At 38.3% G+C, this 27,675-nt stretch overlaps 1 protein-coding gene across 1 annotated transcript in view; it reads left to right on the top strand.

Moving 5' to 3' along the window:
* CFAP99 (cilia and flagella associated protein 99) overlaps positions 1–25,274 on the top strand; it is a 58,683-nt gene extending 33,409 nt beyond the window's left edge. Inside the window, exons 7-16 of the mRNA XM_033061407.2 lie at positions 954–1,034; positions 4,009–4,074; positions 5,028–5,087; positions 8,964–9,052; positions 11,241–11,445; positions 13,122–13,263; positions 14,045–14,196; positions 17,572–17,777; positions 24,066–24,225; positions 24,842–25,274. Of these exons, the coding sequence (XP_032917298.1) occupies positions 954–1,034; positions 4,009–4,074; positions 5,028–5,087; positions 8,964–9,052; positions 11,241–11,445; positions 13,122–13,263; positions 14,045–14,196; positions 17,572–17,777; positions 24,066–24,225; positions 24,842–25,009 (1,329 nt within the window). The 3' untranslated portion in view covers positions 25,010–25,274. The remainder of the gene's footprint in view (positions 1–953; positions 1,035–4,008; positions 4,075–5,027; positions 5,088–8,963; positions 9,053–11,240; positions 11,446–13,121; positions 13,264–14,044; positions 14,197–17,571; positions 17,778–24,065; positions 24,226–24,841) is intronic.
* Positions 25,275–27,675: the final 2,401 nt, after the last annotated feature.

Raw genomic sequence — 27,675 nt, 5'->3', positions numbered from 1 at the left:
AAACTGTCAGACTATCTCACCCACATAGGAAGGAGACATCCAGTCTTTTTTCAGGGTTTACTCTGGGATAAATTCATTGCTCAAATAAATGCAGAAATCAACCTGAAGTCCCTAGTGTCCTGCTGATCTAATTGACAGCCAGTCATGTCCTGGTCATTTTAGCTAACATGTGATTGCTTTCCCAGATCTTTGATTAATGCTAGAAGGACTCTCTGAGTCCTTTGCCTCCCAAACATTTAATCCACATCTCCAATGGTTTTGCCTTACAAGTACAATGGGACAGCTGTGGTAAACCAGAGCAAAGGCCCATCGTGCCCAGTGTATTTTTCCAGCAATGCTTGAACACTGAAGGCTGGGAAGGCCAGAGGGATGGGATATCTGCTGCTTTTCTCCAGGTTCCTTCTCAGGGTCCCACCATTTCAGCTCAAAGACCTCCTCAGTTACAATGAAGTTCTGGAGTATTTATTAAAATTCAAAGGATTTCTCTTCCTTGAACTTCTTTGGAGTTTGTAACTTGTTCCTACTACCACCCACAGTGCCACAGATTAACTTTATTCAGCTGCCCTATTTGGCTGTTGTTGCTGTGAAAGTGAAGTTTATGAAATGCCAGAACTGTTCCCGTTCTGGAAATATTTTTCTCCCTTTGATAGGGCCTATAGGATTTATTATTGCTTTAGCCTCTCTTGTATTAGTTCCAAATTTGTCTTTCTTTCTGGTCTTTTGACCAGGGGTTATGTTATATTGAACAGAACTGAAAAACTGGGTAGTTCCAACAAATTGGAATCTGTCCGTGTCTTCCAGAGTGGCACTAATAGAAAAGAATCAATATTTTTAAAAAAATAACTGCTGCTGTTCTATGGTAAAAGTGAATGAGCTTTTTTTTTACCTGCAAGAATGTGTCACTTGGAATGTTTTATATCCCATATTCTAGAGATTTTTGTTTTTTAATATAGGTTCCTCCAAGCATCTATAAGCCTCCAAAGGAAAGAAAGCAACTAGAGGAAATCAAAACAAAAAATATCCAAAAAGCAAAAGTAAGTATATTTTGTTCTTCTTCTATCCTGTCCTTTCTTCTAAACTGGTTCTTCTGTATTGTTTCATCTTCACAAGTCTTAGAACATTACCTGAAATATATCTGCTTTTGCAACTAACTAGCTCATGACTTTTTCTCTAGAGTCATGTAGTTTGTATCCTCTACTCTGTTTTAGCACCCTTTTCCCCCTTCTTTATTTTATTACTAATTGTCCAGGACAAGGTCCACCTTTTACTCACTATATAAGTACCATACAAGAAATTTTGCAAGCAGCCATGTAAAGTAGCAGAAATATGATTACTTTCTTTTCTTCACAATGGTTCTTCTAGTCCCATGGACATGTGGATGTATAAGGTATTCACTACACATTAAGGCTTCAAATTACTAAATAAGTTCAATATTTTTGGGTTTTTTTCTGTAGTAACTGAAAAATAACTACATGCTATTCACTATTTTAAAATATCAGCAGATTCTGACTTCTTTTTTGTGCAGATTTCATACTTTTACATATTCTTCATACATTCCTTTCAGCAGACTGAGAGAGTGTGAAATCATCTGGTTTGTAAAGAAACAGAGTACATGGTCTGTGTGTTAAGACAGCAGAAGGGAGGGCCTGGATCTAGCTATTTGATCCAAACTTTGACATGAATCTTGTTCAATGAGGTAGCTCATAGTTAAAGCAGATTATTGTTGTCTTCTCCTTGAAAAGGAATTAATTAAATGTCCATTTCCATTTTCTTTCCCCATTCTCACGCTGCAGTCACCGTATCCAATCAAATAACAATATAAACTTGATAAAGATATGCCATGTGACTCCTTTTTATCAGCACTCTCCCACCCTGATTCTAAAAATGCCTGACTCTCATTTTCACCAGCCAGTACAAGTCCATTCTGGGTTGTCCTCATGACCTTGTGAAAGGGGCATTGGATTCTGTTCCTAAACTGTAGTGAAAGCTTTAATGTGTGACAGATTCTACAGGGATAAACTTTGCATTCCTTTTGCTGGCCCATCACATTACCTATGCTTGATATTTCATTATAAAACAATACAACATTATTTTTTTATCCTTTTAGAGTTTCCATACTGTTCCATATGCCATCAAAAATCTATGACAACTGTAAAATCACTTAACAACCAGCCACATTCTTCAGTAAGGAAAATGCATTCATACAAGAAACAAAGCTAAACCACCACAGAAATTATAGCTGCAATAACAGCAGTTTTTGTCACTTCTGGAATGTTATTAAAGGCATCCAAAGCATTCACAAAGGTCAATTCCCTGGACTGTTTGCTAAGCAAGCTGAAATGATGGGTTCTAGCAGAAATATGTATGAAAAATGCCTTTGGTTTCATAGCATTTTTGCAGAAGCTGTAGCTGTAAGAACCACATCTAAGCATTTGTGAGAAATGAGAACACTGGAAGCCACACTCTAGACAGTTATAGAAACAGTGATGTTATCAGTTGCTGCCCAGAAAGCCAGTAGAAAATCTAGTCTGTGTTTCATAGCTTTGAGTAGAGATTTGGTTTACAACCAAAATAAATATCCAAAAACTAGAAATGTGGTTGTCTGTACTTCCCTATATAATCACTGGGTCATTAATGCCAGGGGTGTGCCTATTGAATCAACCCCTGGTGCAGTGATCTCCTGATCATAATTCTCTAATGTAACTCTAAACCAAAACCAAATATTTGTCATTGCTTGTCAGCTGTCTGGAAATAGTTACTGCCAATGGTACTGATGTGTCATGGATAATTATGATACTTTTAAGCTGATGTTTGCACAACCAACATGTTTCATATGGGCAGGCTTATCAAAGGTCTGATGTCCTGTGCAAAGGACACATCCAGACAGAACTATAGAGAAAATCAATACTTGCTTACTTCAGGTCTTTCATCAGGTGTGGAAATTTATGTACATACAAAGTCAAGCTTTTGGAATCCATCTTGGGACCAATGTTGTTTCACATCTTCATTAATGACACAGATGAAGGGATTGAGTGCACTCTCAGACTCTCAGCTGGGTGGTGCAGTTGACACCCCTGAGGGACAGGACCCCATCCAGAGGGACCTGGACAAGCTCCAGAAGCGGTCCATGGGAATCTCATGAGCTGGAACAAGACCAAGAGCTGGTGCTGCACCTGGGCCAGGGCAGCTCCCAGTGCCAACACAGGCTGGGCATGAACAGATCCAGAGCAGCCCTGAGAAGGACCTGGGGGTGCTGTGGGTGAGAGGCTGGACATGAGGCAGCCATGGGCACTCCCAGCCCAGAAACCTCCCTGTCCTGGGATCATCCAAAGCCCCGTGGGCAGCAGGTGAGGGAGGGGATCCTGCCCCTCTGCCCTGCTCTGCTGAGATCCCACCTGCAGGGCTGCATCCAGCTCTGGGGCCCATCACAGGAAGGACATGGAGCTGTTGGAGCAGTCCAGAGGAGGCACCAAGATGATCAGAGGGATGGAGCACCTTTCTTATGAGGAAAGGCTGAGAGATTTGGGAGTGTTCAACCTGGACAAGAGAAGGCTTCAGGGTGACCTAACTGTGGTCTTCCAGTCCCAGAAGAGAGCCCATAAGAAGGATGGAGAGAGACTTTTTTACAAGAGCAGGTAGTTACAGGATAAGGAGGGATGGCTTCAAACTGAAGGAAGGTATGTTTTGATTAGATATTAGGAAGAAATTCTTAACTGTGAGGGTGGTGAGGCACTCACACAGGATGCTTACAAAAGCTGCAAATGCCCCATCCCTGGAAGTGTTTAAGGCCAGGTGAGATGGAACTCTGAGCAACCTGGTCTAGTGGGAGGTGTCCCTGCCTATGGCAGAGGCCTTGGAACAAGATGATCTTTAAGGTCCCTTCCAACCCAAGCCATTCTATGATTCTGTGAATATAGTAGTTGGAGCTACAAGACTTTTTGAGACACAAAATTATTCTTAGAGAATTTAAATGTACCACACTCTTTACGATAATTGTTTTAATTTTAGGATCTGCTCCTGAAAGCAAATACTAACCAATTCAGGTGTGCAACCATCAAGCCTGAAAAGAGAGAGGTATGGTGCAAAATACATGCTGAAAAATTCCCCAGTAAGGAAATGAAAAATGACTGGAGTATTTAAGGATATCTTGAAAAAATATTAAAGATATTTGAAAAACTATGTTTATTTGGACTTAAGAATTATGTACTATGATTTATAGCTGTCATTTCACAACCTTGTACCAGCATTTGCCTCTTTGTATGCATAATGCATGACCCCCTTTTCTTATACTTCTGGTACTCTTTATTTGTTTCCTAATTTTGCGAAAAGCAACCTTTCTGTGAAACTGCTTCAACAAATCTCCAAACTTGCAATATTTCTCTAAATCCACATATTATTTTTCCATTAACTTTGATGCCGCAGAGCAGCCAAGCTGAGAGAAAAAAGGTCCCATTCATACAGAATCCTTGCTTTGGTTGATTCCCAGTTCACAGTTATGTCAGCAAATTATATATGTAATATATTCATTTCAGCATCAGTGCTGCATATTCTATGCACTATGTTCATCCCCTTGATACCAGACAGTTTCACATCAGTGTCTACAGCTAACATCATTAAATTAATAAGCATCAGTAGAATTCTACCACTAATTAATAATTTCATGAAGTGTGTTTTGACATCCTATTTTGTCCTCTCAGTATCTATTTCAGTTAAAAGCTGAATATATTCATATATATATCTAACTGATATTTCATAGTCAAATAAAGAATCACTGTTACTTCATAGCATTATTTTAGTCAATATTTGGACCCACCTTTGTATAGTTGTATTCCCACTAGGTTTGGTGTACATAGCAAGTTTTTGTGTATATTAGAATTCCAAAATATGTCCCCTGTGTATTTGCTACTCTCCAAAAAGAATTGGATGAATATTCAAGTGTTAGTGTTGATAAATACCTACTATCTTTTGCTGAGTAATTGAAAATTTGTTTCTGAAATGAAATAATGTAATTTTTGTTTGAACTGCAGAACATACAGGACAGTATGCAGAGCAAACCAGCATTCAAGGCTCAAAAGATCCAAATCAAGGTGAGTAACCTTTAATGAACTGTTGCCAAATGTAGTTGAAAATTTGACACACATGCAAATCTTGTGATGATGGAAACTTGACTTGAATCTGTGGTTTTACACCAAGGTTTTTAGCAGGAGCATGGGATGGATTGGGTCTATAGTTCAAAGATTTTGTCCTATGCACCATTAATAATCCACAAAGAAGTGGTCAGGGAGTGACAAGAGTAGGGCTACTCCATGATGGAAGAGAAATCAGGAGCCAGGGGTGATGAAAGCACAGGCAGTGGCCTCACCAAGCAGGACACAGTATCATAATGTGAGGAGGCCAGTGGCAGTGATGGGTTCTGCTGACAAAACAAGGACAAAACAAGGTAACAAGTCAGGTCTGGGATCCACCCAAAAGTCCAGTCAGGAAACAAAGCTAGGACAGCAACCCGGGTCCATGACAGCAGGAGACAGAAATGGGGAGACAACCAGGAGTGGAAGAACTCCCAGCATAGTGGAAACTGAAACCCATTTCTGAGTCTAACTAGGGCTCCCAGACCAGTGAGCAGATACTGTGAGTGGAGGTCCAGGGTGAGACTGGTCAGGGTAATCAAAACCTTTTGATGCCCCAGGTAAATTGTGTGCAGTTGCACAGTGTACCCATAATGCCTTCACAGTGTTTCCAGTTACAAAGGGAGAAGATTTTATGTAAAATAATATCAAATGAGAATTGTCCCCAGCAAAAAAAGAGCTGTGAAACCTTGGTTTAAGAACTCAGCGTTAAGGACAGAAGAATCTTGCATCAGTACATCACTGTTTCAAAATGAGGTCCTGAAGAATGCTGAGCAATCATTCCAGCTAATGACTGTCTGATACACAATGTACAATCAGGCTGGATGTTTGCCTTGTTTCCTTCAGACACATACTGAGGTCATGAAATCCACTATCCTGATTGCTTCTCTTGAAGAATTTTCAAGGGTCAGAGAATTGTAAACATGGGAAAAGAGCTGTTCAGCCTTAACAGTGGAACACATGAAAACTCACATTGCTCTTTCTGCAATAACTGCACTACAGATAATCTTCAGTCTTATATTGTTCAATCTGGCACCTTTCATTTATTTCCAGTTCTTATGCAGAATAATTTCAGCTGTGCTTGTATTGTGGTCTCAAATATCTTGTGAGCAAGCCTGCCTACTCTTTAAAACTATGTATTTAGATACAGCTCATAAACACTGTGAAAAGATTGATTCTCCACTTGGGGGACTGGGCATCTGGCAAGTATTTCTAAAGCCTGTCTGGCATTTATCACACACTGAAGTTATCTTTAGTAACAGTATCAGTTACTCAGTCTGCTGGCTTACAGTCCAGCAGCATTTAAATTACAGTAAGGTAATAAGATGCTAGTTCATTTTGCACAAAAAGAAAGAGAAAAAATACCCAAACTAGGAAACATTTACTTATCTAAAACAAACACACATGACCTGTAATTACATGGGCTGAGTTCAAAACTCTGTATATTCCAATTGCCCTTTCTGATAATATAAAATAATAAAACTTTAGTGCAGACTAACAAGAGTCAAGCCATCTGCCTCAATTGCGTCAAGAAAAATATGGATCTAGCACCCTCTGTCATTGATTAAGGCCACTTTTAAAACTTGCTGGTATCTCCACTAAATGCACAAACAGTTTTATCTTGTCTAAACACATTTGCCTTAAGGTTGGTTAGGTGATATTCAAGATGCTGCTGTAACTTTCAAGCAGAGATAGGCATATTGTTATTGACTTTTAAAATACTTTCTATTCCTGTTGCCTTCCTGCTTGTGCAACTCTCTGAGTAGACAAATCTCAAGAGGATGGTTTATCCAAGATATATATATAAAATTTTAATCTATCTTCAAATTCATGAAATTATATGTTTTAACCAACTAGTATTTTGCTTCCCTCTTTTTAGAATACCCACAATATATTAATTTTTTTTTTTTCATTTTAGAGACATATATTATGTTCAGCAATTATTTCTCTTGCTGTTCCAAAGTAGCTATTCATCCTTTTCACTGGGAGAATGAGACAGTACAAATGCATCATCACTCTGTCTCAGTCTGTCTCTTGCTCATATCATATTTGCTCTTTGCATGTTTATTGGTTTTGGTGAGCTGTTGCATGTTCATTAGGTGGCAATAGTGAATATTATATTTTTCCACAAGAATTAATGTTCTGTAACTTTCCCACTTACCTCCATTTTCTTATCTTGAAAAAAGGGGAAGATATCTCATGACAGGAAGAGAATGAGTAAAATTCAGAACTTGATACTATATGACATAGAAGAATCTCTTCAGTTATTTTACTTATACCTGCCCACACATGTCTTGGGAGTCCTAGTTATTTTGACTATATTGCTGTATTTCTGTTTCATTGTCAGTTAGATTCCTGGTCAATAAACTGTGAAACTGAAGTTTAAGATATTTCCATAATCGTTCTTAGTTCAGTTCTCTGTCCGAATTATAGTTGGTAAATACATGAAATCTGTATACACAGAAAACTGTCAAAAGTATGGAAACATCTACATGTGTCAGAGAAAATGTCTATTCTAAGGAAACATTTTATACACAGTACAGGAATAAAATACAAACTGTTCATGTAATGCAGAAGGCTTTGAGCTGTGTTGAGATGCAGATCAAAAGGTAGAACATCACTGGGCATTAAGAAGCCACAGTAAGTCAAACCAAAGAAATAAAATACATTGGTTTGGATTATTTTCCTAAATTCTTCAAGCTATGATCATTTTGTCAAGAAACTGACAGGTAATTAATTTTCTGCATTAAAATATGGTATCTGTGTAAAACCAGTAATTTTACTTAGTGAATTCTAGGTGATGGAATGTGTTTGCTATCCTCAACCTACCTAATTAATATAATTTATAACACCTGCTTTTTACAGCTATGTATTTTAGGAGACTTCATATTTCTGCATACAATATTTGCAGTATGTAGCTTGAGTGATTCTGTGCATCTGTTTCTCAGCTACTCATTAAGTTCTTCATTTGGAATTTAAATACGTTTGAATTCTGAACACAGAACTTGTCTGGATTTAAGTCAAACGTGTTATTATTAAGCTTTGTGTTCTGCAGGAGTGATCCAAGCTCTTATTTCAGCAGCACTGCTTTGCCTTGGTTCACATCAGGTCTCTTACATGTGTCTGCAAAGGTGATCCATTTTCTCTGAATACCCTACCTGTGCAGGGAACAATTTTAACTGGCAGAGAATTTGATCCTTTCCTCCCTCAGTATTTAGAAGTTGTCTAAAAGTCAGTCTTGACTCAATACTTTGAAGAGTTAACAAAGCAGCCACAGGATCCAGTCCAAGTTACACCTTGAGGCCTGGAAGTGACTGAGAACTGTTCTTCACTTCTATCTAGAAAATGGAAAAGGCAATGGGTGATTCCATTTGTCTTGGAAATACTTCTACATTGTAATAGTGATTACTTATGAAATTATTCTAATATCTTCCTATGAAAGGTGCTGCTTTTGTTTTACTTCATTGTTTTGGTTGACTGCCTTTGAGAGAGGCAGTTTATTGTCTTTGTCCAAAACAGACCAAACCCTTTCGCACAGTGTATATGAGCACTGGAAAATATGAAAGGAAGTGAAGACATTCTATGGGATTTGACATGTTCCAAGAGTGATTACAAATTTATAATCCACTTGGGGGACTTTGCTGATTTCTTAAGCAGCTTGAGTGGTTTATGATCAGCATGCAATTTCATTGTGGATGTCAGATTAATGCTAGATGAATGCTTTAAGCAAAATTTATGATGTCTTGGGTCAATTTATTTAACCCACTGAGATGTTTTTATACTCTATTTTATGGTTTACATTACTAACTATGGAATATACATTCCCTTTCCTGACAGATTGACAATATACCCATTAAATTAAACACAGCAGCTATTTTGAGGGAGGGTGCCCTCTGTCAGCGGAAATTGGAAGAGGAGCTCAAAAGGTATGACCATGCTCCACTAGGATTGCTTCTTTTCACATCCCAGGATACAGGATAATGAACCACATCAAAAATAATTAAGTAAATTCCAGGTAAACTAAACTAATGGATCTCTTCTGGGGTATTCTATTCTATAAAAATAGTTGACAAATGAAGAGAGAAGTGGATTGAAGTGAGCTAGAAAAAGTCTACAGTAAAGTAATTATTTTTGTGTAGATGCTGTAAAGTGTTACTGTGTTCTGATTTAGCAGTCGGGCTAGTGTCTATTTGCAAAGTCCAACAGAGATCACTTTTATATTTATTCCAGTTCTCCAGACTAAATAATGACCTGAATACACATCTGTGTCCTTTGTACAAGATGCATCTATATTAAGCCAAATAGTTTCATATATCTCCATTTTCTTCAATGGTTGTGGTCATCTACATACCAAGTTTGATACTTGAACTTATTTGTATGTACATGAAAATACATGTCCAATTCTATCAGAGTAAGATATAGCACACTAAGAATGTGCTGTTCCTTAAAGATAAGTCAAGAGCTGAGAATGACAGCAGGACATGTAGGGACAGTGTCCTCACTGATAGCAGCTCCATGGTACCCTGGCAGGCAGCAGGACAGACCCAGGGACAGACAGCAGGGTCAGCCAAGGGTGCTACAAGAGTCCAAAGGGACGAGTCTGGGCTGAGGTCCAGCCAGGAAGCCAAGTCAAGAAGGCAGGGTCAACTAGGCCCCAGCTGGGTGTAGGCTGATCTATGGAGTAATTCAGGCAAGGACCAAGACTGTTAACCCAGGCTTAAATCTCCTTGGAAAAGACTACACACACACAACCAGAACTTTTCATATCTTCCTCACACAGTTCTCTTCAATCCAGTCCCATCCAGTGTTAAAGTCACACTGCAGCAGAGCTGTCTTTGAACATGAGCACTGAATCCAGGATGGTGGGGAAGGGGGGTAATAAGAGGTTGCAGGTCCTTTTGTGCATTTAGCACACTAAGAAATCCTGACAAAAGGATTCCTCCTTATTCATCAACACAGCTTTTCAGCAGGTGTTTACTAGGGAAGGGTGGCTCCTGGATGGCCATTGAAGGTTGTATTCTCCAGCTAGAGTCACATAACATTTTCACTAAAATCTTCACAAAGATAAAACTTATATTATGTCATCCTGTTTTAGTATTACCTTTAATCCTGGCTTAGCAGGCACTAAATATTGATAGCATTTTAAGTCCTGGAAAGGCCATGTAAGTTTGGATTTGATCTTTGGACCTAGCAGGTTTTGGTTCATGCAAGTAGATATAAAACATCACTCAGGTTCTGTTATCAGCTATACACATATATTGAGGTTCTGAGATATGCCACTGTTCACTCTAGCTGGCAGAATTTGTTCCTCTCAGCAAAGGAATAGTTCCCTGTAACCTGACACTATTTTATCTTAATGAGTTTTAATCTTCAGCTGCATTTAACACAAAACAGATATATAGAGAGATAAATATATATAGATATTTATAGAGATGGATGCATCACATGTATAAGCATTGGGGAGCGGCAGTAGGAGGAAATTCACTCCATGTTTGTGTCTTGCCCTAGTTTTTGGCTCATTCCCTCCTCTGCTGCAGGACTTTGATGGGCTTGCCCCAGGGTTTTGCTGTTTTTCTCTCTCAGCTGAGCACAAAAAATAGGCATGTGACTGTGCTTAACAGCTGAATACTTCTTTGCCTCATTACAGCAATATTATTTAATTGACAAAATACAAAACAGAAATAGTGTTTAGCAGAAGTTTTTTGTTAGAGTGGACAAGAAGATTGCCAAAGAGAAAAGTTATTTGTTCTTTCTACCTCTAAGCAAAGTCGTCCTCTGAGAAAATGTACATCCCTTTACCCTGATTCTCTCTGCTCCTTCAAGAATCCATACATAGCTAAAGTTTGCCCTCTCTTGGGACTTTGTTTTACTAAAAACTTTCAGGTCCATACTCTCATACACTTTCTTCTAGTTTGGCTTTCTCAGGCTTTACACATAGCAGGAACACCACTTAGACAAGAATTACAATATATCTGTCAAATGACTTTGTGATGGCTGCCTTTTTTTCTCTGCAGAGAGCAAACAATTTCTATCCATGGCTATTGGAAATGTTTTACAAACCAAGCCAGGAGCCAGATCCCTAGAATAGTATACCCTTTTTTTTCTCTCTTGCAGAATTGAAAATTTGCAGCAAGGGGCTGGAGACTCATCTGAATTCTTGGAATGGCAGAAACAGATGCGTGGAAAAGATTTGGAAGAACAGCTGGCTGAAATAGAGTGTAGGAGGCTTCAAGGAAAACTGAGTTATGAAGAGGCAGTTCTAGCCCATCAGAATGTAATCCAAGAAAATAAGAAGAAAGCTGATCTATTGAGAGAAGAGGTAATACATACAGGGATGCTCAAATTTTGCTGACTTCCAATCTTCCAAATGATACCTACCATTAGAGGTGTAAAATTCCATGCAGTGTCTTTACTCACTGGAGTCTGCAAACAAAAGAAAAGGAGGGCTATAACTTCTAGATACAGCAACGCTTTTTTTAAAATTTGATTAGCACTTACAAAATAAATTGAATAAAAGCAGGTCAAAACATGCTCCCTATATTCTGTTATTATATAAATCCTTTTTTAACAGATAGTGAGATATTAAGCACCATTAGCATTGAAATCAACAATATGTAACTGATTTCTTTATCATGCTAAAATGAGAGCTACAAATATGAAAGTATTTGTTTTCTTAAACTGATATAATTCAATTCATATTATCTGACACACCTAGATCTCTCTTAGGTGAAAATTCAGACAGACAACCCTCTTTGGATCCATCTATATGGAAAACTGAATATGCCAAGAAATATTTTCACACTGTTTTCAATCAGGCAAATCACAGTTTCTCAAAATCATTGCTTTTGGTAATTTTCACAACTCACATTATGTTTTCCCAGTGCTTGATTTTCTTATAAACTAAACAGGTGATCAAGAATCACCAAAAACTATAGATTTTAAACGTTTCACAGCCACCATCACATCCTTCTTTATTTGTTAGTTTGTTGCTACACCCTGTAGGCCAGTACCTGTCCCTTGACCATCTCACAAATGTCAGTGCAGTCTCTCAGCAACATAAAATGGGACCGCAAATGTACAAAATTTTCGTAAAGACCATGCTACAAAAAGAAAATTTGCCTAATGAGTTCCTTTTCTGTCTTATAATACCTTTCAATCTCTTTTGGCGTTGAGTCTTCGTGTCTGTTTGGAACAACTATAGCAAGAACTTAAAATGAACCGTATTGTGTGAGCATAATGTGATTGCTCATTCCAAAATTACTTCAATTGTTACATTCACTTCCACTTCAGAGCATATGTGTTTTATTTGTTAGCAGAAATGTCCCACAATGAATAGATTTGGGGATATGCAAATAAGACTTGCTCTAACCCAGCCAAATCCACATAGGTCCCTTTGCTTGTCAACAAGCAGGGCATGTCATCCACATCAGATCTCCAGATGTACTGGGCACCAACTGCCCATTCACCAATGTTCAGCTGTCATGCTGACCCACCTTCTTCTTTTAAAACTCTGGTCTTCCATCTAAAACAGGAAGAACAGTCTGGTCTGAGAAAATCAAAATTCCTGCTCCTTGTTCCTTTCCTCTGACAAAGAAAGGAACATGATACCCAAAAGTGGACTTGTCATTACAGAGCTGAGACTTGGGTCCAAGAAGATCCTGCAGGCACACAACTAACAGTTTATTAGATTAGCATACTTCTTGCTATCTCACAACTAGATCCAGAAATTACTCCTTCTGTGTGCTTTTGGAAACATGTAGGAGGGAATAATGGAAAATAGCTGTACAGATGTCATCCAGATCAGCTGCGTGTAAATAATACACAGAGAGGGGAACTTAATCTGGGTCTCTTTCTTGTCCCCAGCCACTGTCCTTTACTACTTTTGTGGATGATGTAATAGTTTGAATCCAATTGTCCTTGCCCTGTTTCAATGATTTGAGGCACTCAGATCACCACTTTGCAGGAGTTATATTCACCTGTTTGTTTGTGATTTAGAAAGCAGAGCTGATGCACCTGTATGCAGAGAAACGTCTACAGGAACAGAAAGAAGTGAAAGAGCTGGTGGAACAGGTTATGGAAGGACACAAGAATGTAAAGCAAGTAAAAGCAAAAATCCAGGAATACAAGCAACAGATAGGTATATATATTGACAAAAAATGAGAGGCGATGCTAAATATCCCCAAATTACTTCATCTTTCTTTTAGTGGGCCAATTACAATTTTTACAGAAAGGAAAGTGTAATTGAGGGAAAGATCCAGGCTATATGTTCCCATGAATGTATGAATATAAATTCAGGAATCAGCTGGTATGTTAATGGGTAGATCAGAAATTCTAAGCTACTAGTCATGGGAATTACTCTTAGTTTAAACAGGAGAAATACACCGCTAATGTTCTGCAACCAGTTTCCCTTCCATCTAAAAGTAGCACATGTAAATGACTCTGCTTTTTGTCAAATGCAGACTTCTCTTAGTTGTGTATCTCCATACTTGTATTCATAAGGATTGAGGCAGGCAAAGAATGTTAGTCACTCCAAAATGGACTAGCAGAGCCTTTGCAATTCAGTCATTTCTAGGATATACATAGCTTGGAAGGCTATGAATATTTTCTATTTTATAATATCCTTTTATTAAGTAATGAAACAGTATGTACAAATGAGAATAGAAATTACAAAGCAGTAATTCAAAGTGTCTGTGTATGTATATAGTACGTTTATGTGCTGAATAGGAGGATAGATGGTGGAGGTGGGAAGTACTCATTTGTTTCTTTAGTGATTCCTCCCACCAATACCAGACTGTTCCCTCAAGTACCTTTAGATCAGCATTATTATCATTATTCATTAATGCATATGAATTTTCCTCCAGATGGACTACTTGTTAAAATAGGCAAACAGCTAACTGAGATTAATTCTTATCTTTCAGTTCAGCAGGTTTGTGAAGAAAGTGGAGAACTTCGCCGGCAAGCTTTAGAAGAAAAGGAGGACCAGAATAGGAAAAGATATGAACTAATTCAACAAATACGAGCTATTGAGTCTATACCTAGCATCAGACACAAGTTTGTTGATTTAACAGAGGTAAGCTTAAAAGAAAAAACTTCCATTTTTACATGAATGTGTACTGTATATGTTTCACACATTCAGAGGGATTTTGTATTGGAGCTGTATCACAATCTGGATGGATGAAGTACAAAGTGACCACAACACGTATTTTGTCATATTGCATGACAAAAGTTAGATCTGAAATGGAACATTGACAAAGCCTATAAAATGAAAATTTTATCAAGAAGAATATTCTGATGGCAAGTGAAATTTTAGTCCTCTTGAACCTTCCTTGAATTTTGCCAATAGGATCTGGGTTTCCCAATATCTTCCAAAAGGAGACTGGACAGTGATTACAAGATGTTCTATGCATCTTCACAAATTCAAAGATTTGTCAGTCAGGGTAAGAACTGAATCAACATAAAGTTTGGACTGATGTATACTTAGTCATATTGCAGTGGTGATGGCCATGGTAATTAGCAAGATTAATTTCATTTGCTTTCAAAACTGTCAACATTCAGGTGTATGAAAGGAAAGAGATTGTCAAGAAAGAGAACCCAAAACCTTCTGAGCTGTTACAATTCTGTGTAAATGACTTGTGTGCATAAGTCTATAGTTTATAGTGACTGAATTAACTGTATCTCTAATGTTTTGGACTTGCTGTTGATGCACAACTACTCATATGCCTGAGATTGGGCTCTGCAATGCCCAGACCTAGGCAGCATCCAGAAATCTGTTATCTTATTTGTTAACTTAATCAGAAGCAGATTAGCAGATTGGACATAAGGAATATGTTTTTTACAATGAGTGTGATGAACCACTGGCACAGGTTGCCCAGAGAAGTTGTGGATGCCACATCCCTGGAATGTTCAAGGCTGGGCTGGATGGGGCTTGAAGCAACCTGGTCAGGAGGATGTTCTTGGCCATGGCAGAGTATTTGGACCAGCTGGTCTTTAAGGTCCCTTCCAAATCAAATTGGTCTGTGATTCTGTATCACAATTTCACTCTTCCATTATACTGACTATTACAGTAGCACTCTAGTGAATTGGCACACCTTTGGTGATAGCTTGCCCTGTTTTTCTTTCTACAAAAGGCTTTTTCAGGCTTAGTGCAATTAAGTATTTGTCCATAAAATTCCCATTCATTCTCCTAATTTTTAAAGTATCAGTTCTTTCCTTCATGTTACTTTAGTTGCTTGAACACCAGCAGAATCTACTGCATGAATATAGAACTTTTCTTATTTTAGGAACTACTTTGCTGGCTTCACTGAGCATTTTTGAAATGCAGATACTCAAATCATTCAGCTTTTACCACTCTATGCCTTAAGCAAATTCTCTTTCCTAGATGTGTTTGATATCTGCTTGTTATGCTCAAACACTACCACTGATATATATATATAGATAGATATAGATATAGATATATAGATAGATCTAGATCTAGATACCCTGTTGCAAAACATTTCCCTTTCACTTCCTGTGAATACAACTCTATGGTCATTGACTAGCTTAAACTAGAAGCAAAGTATTATGGCACTTGCTATTTGCGAAATCACACTAAAGTGAAAGCTGAGAAGGGGATCACAGAATCAGCAAGGCTGGAAGAGTCCTTCAAGATCATCCAGTCCAACTGTCAACACAGAACAGCCATAATACCATTTCATTAACCTATGGTAGTACATCTTTTTCAAAAGTACATATTTTTATGTAAAATTGAAGACTGAATAACACTGAACTCTTTTACCAATTGTCTACTGATGCTACTGGTTTAGGTGACTGGCAGACATGTGGAACACGGAAGCAGAAATCATTGAGACAATATTGCACAGCCAGCCTTTAAATGACAAACCAGTGATAATCTCTTTTTACTAACTCAACTTTTAGAGCTTTAGGAAAAGCAGCTATAATGACCAAAACTGCTGGAAATCTTATAGCAGTAGAAAGCTAAGCCTGGTTGTTTTCCATATTCTAATTTTTAGAATTTAATGCCCCCTGGCCATTTATCCCCCACTCCCCTTACTGTCTCCTTCATCACTCTTGGATTTCCATCTGTTTCATGGACCAGTGCTTGGAAGAGCCAGAGAATAATCACTGGAGGATGAGCACCTGAACTAGAACTACTTAGATGGCATCCCAGAGCAGGGAAGAGGGACTGAATTGAAGTCAATTCTTGAAGTCAAACTGAATGTCTGAGCATGTATCTACGATGGAGCCTCCCTCTCTTTTCCAGTTTCTTTCCCCTCTCACATTCAGTTTTGAGAAAAGCTCACAAGCAGAAAGGTCACTACGATTCTGTCAACAGCTCACTCAGTATTCAATAAAAGGGGGATTTTTTTTAACATGCTCTAGTACAAGATATGCACAAAGCTGTGTACCAAAACTATGTTAAGATAGACCAAAGATTATTAGTTGGGGTGAAATGGATTAAATTTTGCAAAGGAATCTACACAGGATCTCACTATTTGTGTGGGTTTATGCAAGTTTTCCATACATGCAGGTGAACTGAAATTGTAATAAGGTGAGCATTGTTCATGTAACAAGTGATGGGACAAGATGAAATGGCCTCAGATTGCACCAGGGGAGGTTTATATTGGGTACTGGGAAACATTTTTTCCCAGAAAAGGTTGTCATGCATTGGAATAGACTGTCCAGGCCAGTGGTTGAGTTGCAATCCCTAGAGATGAGAAGTGGCACCTAAGGATGTGGTTTAATGGTGGACTTGGAAGAAAGGAAGAGTATATATAAGAGCAAGAGCCTAAAACTCAAAGTCTTTGCAAAGCTGTTTGGAAATGATCCATCTTTGTTTTCAAGCTAAAGTGCAGAAGTCTCTCTTTAGATCTCAGAATCTCATTATCATTCACATTGCAAAGTGGATATTAAAAAGCCTTCATTAAACATTCAGGTTTGAATATTTTAAATTTTGGCATTATGATCTGAATTTCCTGGGTACAAAGCATTGTTTAATCTTAGCCATTTCAGATAAGAATAGTAGATACCATTATAGGTCAAATGCACACTTTGGAAATAGATAAATACAAAAAATGTGTACTTTTAGTGTAAAGTCTGTTCTGGTTTCACACATTAGAAAAAAAAAGTAGTTTTACACATCTTAAAAATTCAAGAGTCTGATTAAAACTAAAAGTCAAGTAGAATTTCTGAAGAGCAAATTTATTGTACTTATGATTAATCTTCTATACATTTTTCAATGCTTTTCCTTTACATGTTTTATGAAAGAGATGCTCTAGATTTTTAAAACAGTTTTTAAATGCCAGTTAGTTTAGGACTGTCCCTATATTTCTGGAAATCAGAATATATTCAGTGTGAATTGGAACACAATCAAAATATTCTGGTTTTACTCATTTTACTCCCCTTGGTATTTACAGTGTTATTTAAACATATATTTCGTGTTCTCTAGACTGGTGGCCATGGTTTATTTGGTGAAATGTCAATAGTGGAGCTGCGTGAACGCCTCGCCCTACTCAAGGAAGCACAGAAGGCAGCAGAGGAAGAGAAGAGAGACCAGATAATTCATGAAAAACAAGCTAAGGAACAACTTATTCTAGACAAACTGGACCAGATTTCCCAATTCAGAGCAGAACTTGGACGAGCAGCTGCTTTAAAGTCAGTATAAAACAGCATGTGACATTTAAGACATTGCAACTTTGTTAATATTTTGCCAGCCCTTGAGGAGTAAAATACAGCCCTTTTATAAATGAGTATGACTTTTGTCAAGGATTACACTGGAGCCAGGATTTCCTTTTCATTCCTGAAAATAATTTTCATCAGATTTAACAAATCATTTTCATCATTTATGGTTGAAGACACTCCATAGGCTAGTGTTGACAGTATTGCCCCAGGATTCAGAGCCAATAATATATATTTAGAAAGAAGTTTTGCCTTTCTTCTGTTCCTTTTCAGCTAATCAGAACTAATTTGATGTTATTAGAATCATTCTAGCTAGCCACTTAAAGTTGTTTCTCATTCTTATCTAAAGCAATATTAGGGCTGTAGTTTTCTTCCTTGAATTTCATCTGTAATATGAAAAGGAAGTTTAAAATTAAAAGGACGAAGATTTTGTGATAGCAATAATAAGTTATAAATTAAATACATTACAGCATTAGATCAAAAAAGAAATTCTTTGCTTACAGACTCTCTGATCAAATTCTGATCTGCACTCATTATTAATATTTATTGTTAATTATAATATGTATTAATTATTGTCATAATGGGTCCATAACCATCATTGATCCTTCAGATGTGCAGAAGACAGGTCTCTTCCACCACAGGTTTTAAAATCTAAGTTAAAGCTATTTACAAATAAAGCTGAGAAGGAGAAAGCCTGTGTAAAAGTATACAGCATGGCACACCTCTTGATCTTGTACCATTTTTACTTCATTGTATGTATTTGCTGCTGTTTTTTTTCAAATTGTCTTCCATCTTTTCCCTTTTGTGGCTTTGAGAGGTAAGTCCTTGTCTTGCCATCTCTATTTAGCAAACTGATGTTCAGGCTGACATTCAGAAGACATAGTCTATCAGGCTACAAACACATGTTTTTTAGACATGTCTAAGATTCACATTTATTGCCAAAAGTGGCTTCTCAGAGTTCAATTCATGTCATTCATTTATCATCCAGTTCTACATCTCAGTTACAGAAGTTTTCACTCGTCTCAGCTCTGATTTGGTTTGTTGCTGATAGTTAATCTCCAAAGACTGGGGTTTTACTATGTTAGTACTTGAGAAGACAGTTTAATGTATTTAATGAATCGATAACTGCAGCTGCAGTGGATGGACTACACAGATCAGTGACCTTCTTTTCTATGGCATGTATTAAGAAAAGATTTTAAGACTTAAGAACCTGAAATGGAGTTGGAGCTGGAAATGTACTCTTGTTGCTAAACACTCAGTATGGTGAAAGCCTGTGGGAACAACTCAAGCCACTGCTTTCCACTAGAGATGCAAACTAAGCGTTAGGAGTTGTGTACTACATCAAACCTGTTTCACTAGCACCTGCTTAAAGAATCATCTGTTCTGCTAGATGTGCAGTCTGTGAATTTTGTGCAGGGCTGGGTTCCTTTAAACTAGACTCTTTGGCTTAATTCAGAACTAAAATTGTTCTGATCCCAAAATAAGCTGTGCTTGAATGAGAAGCTTTGGTTCACTTGTTGTTCTGTCATTTGAAATGTTTTTTAGAACAGACCAGCATGCCAAAGATAGTAGAATCCAAATTAAATTATACACTAAATTTCAAGTCTCTGAATCAATCAGTCAATCTGGTCAGATTCTTGATAAGTTATACAGTAATTTTAATGGAGCCCTGTTTGCTTTCTAAATAAAGAAATAAAAATTTTCATTCTAGATGTTGGAAGATATTTTCCTGTCATGGTTCCTAGGCAATTTATGTATGTAACTTGGAAGTAACTCCTATAAAAAAGGCATCATTATAGTATAGCAAAAATGTTGTTCTTTGGGAGTGTATTTCATGCATTTTCATACAGAATCCAAATCTCTGGTGCTATTTCTGTTAATACAGAAATATGGCATGCTGGCCATGGCATTTACAAATGCTAGACACTTTCATGCAGTTTTTATTTCTCTCTATAGAAACTATGGGGTTTGTGTATTAAACCTTATTTGCAGATTTTGCATCCTGAAATAGCTCTCAAATCAATGTGAATGATTAATTGTTTGGGTTCTATTCTTGATATGTTGCACAGGAGATGTAAAAAGCTAATTTTTATGTTTATAGAATTGATTCATCATTATAAGGATACAATAGCAAATCTTGCCAATGGTCCTCATAAGTTAGCCTTATGCATCAATATAAAATTATGTGGTGTATCCTAAATTGCATTATGTTGAAGGCTACTGCTAATCAGCTAAAGTATGGCAGCTAAACTCTGCTAAACAAACCTGCTTTAGTGACAGCTGGAGTTTAATCAGCTCCCTACCAAGCAGGTTCCTTTCAATATCATTCACAAACATACATCAACACGAAGGAAACACATTGTGCAAGCATATAGTGAGCTATATTAAACAAAATAAGAGTTGGAACATGAAAAATTACAGAGACATTGGCCTATAATAGACTGTAAGCCATGACATCTATCACAGCAGTGGCTTTGTGAGTGCTTGCAGGATGGTGCATACACAGGACATCCCTTTAATTGCTAGAATTTCACACAGTTTGAAAATCAGCACTGTCATTTGAAGTGGACAAGCAATTCTGTTCTCAACTTTCAAACTTGAGCACCAGCAGATTTGTGTGTGTTTGAATACATGCTAATGTACTCAAGTTCCATGCCTGTGTACTTGAGATACAGCTCCTTTTCATTCCAGTCAGGGACATCTATTACTGCAATTGATCTAATGCCCTAAGAATCACACCACAGTTCAAACCAGTTGGTTTGAGGCCCCCTCCATCCACATTATTTGTGGTTTGGGGGGAGAGTTACTTTGTGCTGGACTCAAAGTCTGGGATTGCAAGCTCTCACCATTCATGTGGTTTAAAGCTGTCAGAGGAAGGCAGAACTAATCCTCCTTGACTTCCTTGTATGTGAGGAAAATGTACAGACTCCCACCAGCTCAAAAGTTCCCTACATCCCCACCTCACACTGTAGTACTGGTGTAGCACACTGGGCTCCCAGCACTGGATTACAAATGATGGTGTGTTTGCCAAGGTGGCAGAGCATTCCTTTCTCTCCCTGCCACTCACTGCCAGTGCTCAAATCCCTCCCTGACAAGGGGCACTGACCACACACACTGAGAGAAGGGAAACCTCTCTTGGCCTGAGGTGGGGATGGGTGAGCATAGTGTGAATGCAGGAAATGCATAGTGTGGGCAGCCAGAGCAGGAAAAGGAGGAGGAGGAGAAGAAGGAGGAGGAGGTAATGAGTTCTTCACTGTCATTAAAACAGAAAGGGGGAATTTATCAGTAATGATGGATCAGAAATATGAAGATGTGAAGAGAAGCTGTAAAAAAAAAACAAAGCCAGGCTTTTCTCAATGGTGGCCACTGAGAAGACAAGAGGAGTATCAGGAAACACGTTTTACTGTGAAGATGACCAAGCATTGCACAGGTCATCCAGAGAGGTTGTGGAGTCTCCATCCTTGGAGGTGCTCAAAAGCCATCTGGACACAGACCTGGGCTAGCAGCTCCAGGTGGGTCTGCTTAAGCAGATGGGGTGGCCAACATGACCCCCAGAGGTCCCTTCCAGACTCAACCATTTTGTGATTCAGTGACTGAACTTTGATTATGCAGCTACAAAAATTTTACTTCGAATGAGGAAAACTGTTATGAATAATAATCATTTCCTCACCTAAAATTAGGTTCTTTAAAATTAAGTTCTTAATTGTTTTGGAAGGGAGTCAGATTTTGAGTGCTTAAAACAGTCACATTAGTACAACACAGTAATCAGTCTAATACTGTAGTGTTCTCAAATGTCAAAATAGCAACTGCCTTAATAGTGAACTGTTAACAAACACATTCACTTTGCTAACTGCAAAGTGGTTATTTTTCTCAACTTTCTACAAGTATTGAGTCAGTTAAGAGCTGTCATACATCTATGTCTTTATACTTTTGATGCAAAACTGGAGCTTGAAAATGTAAACTAAGAGCCAAATGTAGATTATAGGAGGAAACCTCTGTGCAAATCTTCAAACTCTCCATTTTTAAAATACAGCTGAGAAGAATTTTCATAAGTTATCACATAATTTTCTATTGATCAGGAGAGGATTTTTCTGTGTACTAGACCATCCTGATTGGCTGTTACCTTACTTCCTTAGGAAGTACTTGATATGAGGTGACAGACATCATAAGACATTTTCTATCCTGAGCCCTCAAAGTTCTCAACTGACAACAGAAAACCAGAATTTTAAAATTTCTTTTTTCATTCCTTTCTCTCTTTTAGTTTCTGTGATATGGTGGGGTATCTGAAAATCTATGGGATTGGCATTTTTTTGGAATAGTGTAGATGACTGGCACAAGACTACATGTAGAAGAGAAATGAATATGACTCTGGAAATAAGCAACTATTTACAAGGTTAATATAGAAGCAACTGCTGCTTCCTGATGTTGAACCTGTTGCTATATTTCCTTTAATTGTATTTACGAGAATCTGGATTTGCATGTAAGGAAACGTTTTGTTGTTTATTCTCACTGGCAAGATTTACTTAAGTTAATTTACTCAAGTATTCACTTAAAACCTTAGTGTTATATCCTTCTATATCAATGCCTTGATACAGTTCAAATAGAGATAAACCATGTCCTCTATTAGATTAAGTGATAATACTCAATTTTTTGATTTACAATACAGTTAAAAATTAATCTCAGTGTAGCAGAGTATATCACAGTCTTAAAGAGGATAGGGAGATGTTATCCTAACCAGACAGGAGCAGAGGGGTTCAGGGAGTGTCTCAGGAAAGCAGCTGGAAATGGGAAGCCAAGCTTAACTGTGTCCCTTACCTAGAGCTCACAGTCCCATTTCATAATGGAACACAGGTCTTATTTCCCATTCATCCAGTTCCTAAGGATTTGGGGACCTCTAGTCTGGAATGGCTGCACTGAAGAAAACTTGCTGTCACACAGGGTTTTCTACAGGCAGAGATAAAGCTAACAAGACAGGCAAAAGCCATCTCTCCCAAGATGAAAGAAGTGTTTGGATCCTTGAATTCTTGATACAGACACTTTTTAAAGGCATATCAGTGGGTTTAGCATCAGAAGGAACTTCTTCCTCCTTACCCTCCTGCCAGCTTCATGAGAAGTGCATCTTATACTGAAAACACCCAAGATGTAAGGAAAGAGTTCAGTTGTAAAACATTTATTTTCAAAAGGCAACTTGTGAAACTAGTCCTGCCCCTGACAGAATGACAGCTACAGATTCAGCTGGATAGTGGCCCTGTGCACTTTGCTCTGGGTCATTTGGAGTCTTTATTTGGTTTCCAATAAAAGCAGTTGTAACATTGCACAACTGCAACATAAAAAGACATTTTATAAAACTATCCTTTCCCAGCTGCACCTGGCAGATCTAACGTGGCTATACAATTGTGTACATTCCTTGGAAGATCTGACATTTCCTTTAGCTCTGAATTTACACAGAGAATCATAGCTGCTCGTGACATAATATTAACTCTACAGTTTGATCTTGCTAAGCTAAATTAGAGGGCAATGTTGAATAGAAGAGAAAATTGGATATTAAGTGAGTCACTTTGTAACATTGTGTAACCTACATGGAGAAGTTGTGAGTAAGTTGGGCCAATTGGGTGAAAGTCTGTAAAACCAGATAGAATGTAAATTCCAGGGGACAGAAACGGGGCTTCAATAGAATGGGGTTAGGAAGGAAGACTATCCAATGACGTCTCTGGTATGCCTTACTTTTATGCTGCACATGCTGCTATTAATTTATGCTCACACAGAGCAACTAACCTTAATTAATACATCACCATCCCACTGATTCTGTATCTGGGCATTGGGATTACACAGAAAAAATTATCTTTTATTTGCCAAAGAATACAGCAATCAAAATGAATACTAATGATTATATAAGGCAAACTCCATAGTTCACACAAGCAAAGAACTGCAGTATTATCCCGGGTTTTGCACATGTTTATTTCCTAAAGAATGTCATGTCAGGCTTGAAATACTTCATATATGATCATCATGGCATCCTGGGGGAAAAAAAATTATTCTATGTGGTTTAGTAATGCTGTTCTGTAAACAACAAGAGGCAAATTGTGAGTATCACATGCAAGTTATATGATTTAAATCTCTTCTAAGTCTAACTGGTTCTCAGAAGCAAGAGCAAATTCATTATTATCAAGGTGATATGTGCTCAGATGGACTTATTCTGTCCATGGACTTATTCTGTCTGATGATATTATTTTACCTTCTCATTGTTTCTTTTTGACTTTTCAGGCAAGAAGAAAAGAAAAAGTCCCAGTCTGGTGAAAGGCCCATGAAAGATGAACGCATTTTAAACCTGCAGAAGAAGATTGAAGAAAAAACAATGGAGCGTAAAAAGCAAGCAGGACTCCTGAAGATTATCCCCCAGAAAACCAGAATCGTGTCAAGCAAGGTCTGGTTATTACATAAGGAGAAAAGCAATAGACCTGCTGCTCACAGACCTTTGCTCAACTGCCAGCACTGGCAAGGGGCAGAGGCAGATGGTGCCATACCTGGCTGGCAATAGCAACACCCTGCCTCCTGCCTAGGCACAATTTCTCCAGCTTTGGCCTTGACCTCACCTTCCTTTCACACGTTGTGCTATGACAGAACACAGCTCTTCCATTCAACACCTGCCTTCCCACTCTTACCAGCACACACTCATCCCATCAAGGCAGCATCTTAGCCTGTCTCCAACTCTTGTCTTTCCCAGCTTCCCATCACACACATTGCATCACACCATACTGGGATGCTCACCCCTCTCCCACAAAAGGCATGTTACAGTTTATCATTCCCATGGTTTTGTGGAGAGCTGCAGCAGTGGTTAAGTCATCTTAAACTGGGCAACCCACTCCACTCACTTTTCTGTTTGTTTAAACATGCCAAGTTTGATGCTAAAAGGTTTCCCAATCATGTCAGCAAACAGACCATGTTGTCAACCAGCAGGATTATCCAATAGAAGTTCAGTGTATTCTCTAAAGAGAACCACTGTATCACCTGCAGTCTGATCATCTCTGTCTTTCCTGCAGGATTCTTTTCAATGGAACTATTGGAAAGAACTGGAAGAGAGTCGGGAAAGGCAGTTCAGGATCCTTCAGCATGGCTTCATGGACAGAGAAGCAGCTCAGAAAAGGGAGCTCATTCTGGCAGCAAGAACTGGAGCCAAAGCCTGTGTACTGCGCTCTGATCTAAAATAAAATACATTTGGAACAAATTCAGGCCTGCTGGAAATATCCAGTGTACCTATTTACTACAAGGTTGAGTTTTATTCTTTATTTCACCTTTATAGTGTGATCAGAAAATGTGGGTCTTATAGGCACAATAGAACACAAATGTGGTGGGGGGTTGTAATATAATTTAATATTTTGTGTTGTTTTATAATGCTATAATGATTATTTAGGAAATTACTTTTTTCTGCTAGAATCAAAAGCTTTAAGAAACTGAAACTTTATCATCAGAGCTCCTACAGCATAATGGCAAATATCTGTGTAAGAATGTCAAGACCTGTGTTTCTGGTTCTGTATACTATGCCATGGTTTGCTACACTCATTTTTCCAAAAGAATAAAAAATGAGGGCAAACCCCAAGGAATATTTTACATTATGCACCTTTTCAGAAGGCATAGTCAGCCCAAGTTTCTAACATGTCTTCTTATATGACAGTAACTATGTAAGAGGATTGCCAGTTTCAACACTGTTTAGAGGATGAGTGAGAAACTGTTTAGAAGGTTTAGACGATGTGAAAACCTCCAGAAGTCAGAGTCTAGATTCAGTTACCCAGGCAGACTGTGCCTCTATTTGCAGACATAAATTTCTTCAGTCTTTAAACAGTAAAAGAAGAATATAACATTGATCTCTTTAGGGAGCTGCTTCCAGAAAAAGTAAAAATTGTTACTCACCTAGAAGATAATTCGCCCTTTGACAATTTCTATACTGTGTAGAACAGACTTTAAATCACAAAACTTACCCAGGCACAAAGCCAAGGGGGATATAAATCAGAATTAAAATCTGCCCAGCAGTAAGACTATGTAATGTATTTCTATTTTAACTCAATGCCAGTTACTAAGTGTTTAATTATGGCTATTGCAAATATTTAAATTGGAGGAGACTCTCACTGACATTAGAGTCAGGCAGCTGCTTCTAATGCTCTCACAACATTGCATTTCTCACTTTTTATTGAAGGAGGTCTAACAGAATTCTTTTATTGCCATCTAGCTGTGAAGATCACTTCCACAACCCACAAGTGGATAAAATGTGCTGTATTTTTCACTCCAAGTAAATGCTCTAGTAGTCCACAAAGGCAATGCAGGTAGAGCTCATGCTCCATAGCGGGAGTTAAGGAACACAGGAGAGTGAAAAGAAAGAATCATAAAAGTAGAACTAGATAGAAGAGGGAACTATGATACCATGTCTATACGGTATTGTATATCTTCATATGATAAACTCTAGGTGGGAGGGAGTTTGTCTTCCTTTGTGGTTGTACAGCATTCTTTTGCACTGTATTCCAGAGCAACAAAGCTAATTGGTGACTCTAACACCTTGATTTTCCAGAAGCCAGCAATTAACAGCTGACACTCATGGTCTAGGATATTGCATGGCTAAACAGCTCTCAAACTTTTTCATAAGAATTTTAAAAAGAGAAAAAAAAGAAAAAAAAAGAAAAAAAAAAAGCATCATTAATCAGTTATTGAGGTCGTGGAAATTTCAAAACCCCATTACACTGCAGGCTTCTTCCCCTGTGATTTTGGACCAAGTTTTCAAAATTCTTATTGAATTGCAATCAAGCTTATTCAGAATTATTTCCATCTCCGTATTTTCTTTGTTCTCAAAAGAAAGGACTAAGGAACAAAGGAATCTCAATAATCCAGCTGTGGAATTTTTGCCTTCAGAGTCACAAGTAGCCCTATTGCCACTTTGGGATCTGATGTATAAAATCATCTTCAGAATCAACATTTTGAGGAATGTAGAAGAATGCATTTTGAAGAAAATACCAACATATTCCTATATTGCTATTCTTGTATCAATATAGCTTATTGATTTTTCAGTGATGGCAGGTCTTGCAACAGAATACACAGAACAATATAAAAAATACCACCTTGCTCCTGACAAATGGGTATAACTTGATGCTGGACACAGCAGATCCTATCCAGAACCACTCTGCCCCTGGCTTCTAGAGCACATTCCCTTGTATTCCTGTGTGGTACATGGAAACCTGAGGTGAGCAATGCAGAATCTTCAAAGGTCTGGTGGGACCTGTTAGCCTTGTTACAAAAGCAGCTGCAATGCCCCTGGAGCCAGGTGAGCTGTGAAGCCACACAGCTCCCTGAGACTTGCTGCCTCAGCTGGTGCCTGTGGCAGGGACCATCCGCCACCTGGTGCAGCCACACACAGATAATTGAGTGAGCAATGCCTCTGCACTTGCTTCACAGAAACACAGGTGGATGAATAATTCATGATTCATTCATTTACACATTTGTTACACCATTTGCAGCCGAGAAGAGGGGCCTGAGTGAACAAGGCTGACTCTGAAATCATCCATCAAAACAGAGTAACAAAATCAGAGGACTGCCTGATCACAGTGACGGACTCATAAGGAAACATTTATAGTGCTGGAAGCTGCACATTCCAGGGATCTCTCATTTCAGCACAAACAGCCAGACCACAGAAGCCTTCTCATGCCACTACAGTGTAAGGAGGAAGAAAAAGGGGTTTTGCCACGTGGCAGGCACTAGACACAGGGTGCTCCCCACTCAGGTAACATGGTCACTGCTGGTGGCATTTGGCTCCCTCTTCCACATCAGCCTCAGGAACGAGGGAAAGCTCATGCTCAGTGACTGCCATGCCAGGTAATCCAAACTGCCCTAA

This window comes from Catharus ustulatus, chromosome 5 (genome assembly GCF_009819885.2).
Source record: "Catharus ustulatus isolate bCatUst1 chromosome 5, bCatUst1.pri.v2, whole genome shotgun sequence".
NCBI classification, from domain to species: domain Eukaryota; kingdom Metazoa; phylum Chordata; class Aves; order Passeriformes; family Turdidae; genus Catharus; species Catharus ustulatus.
This window is presented reverse-complemented; position numbering and strand designations above follow the sequence as displayed.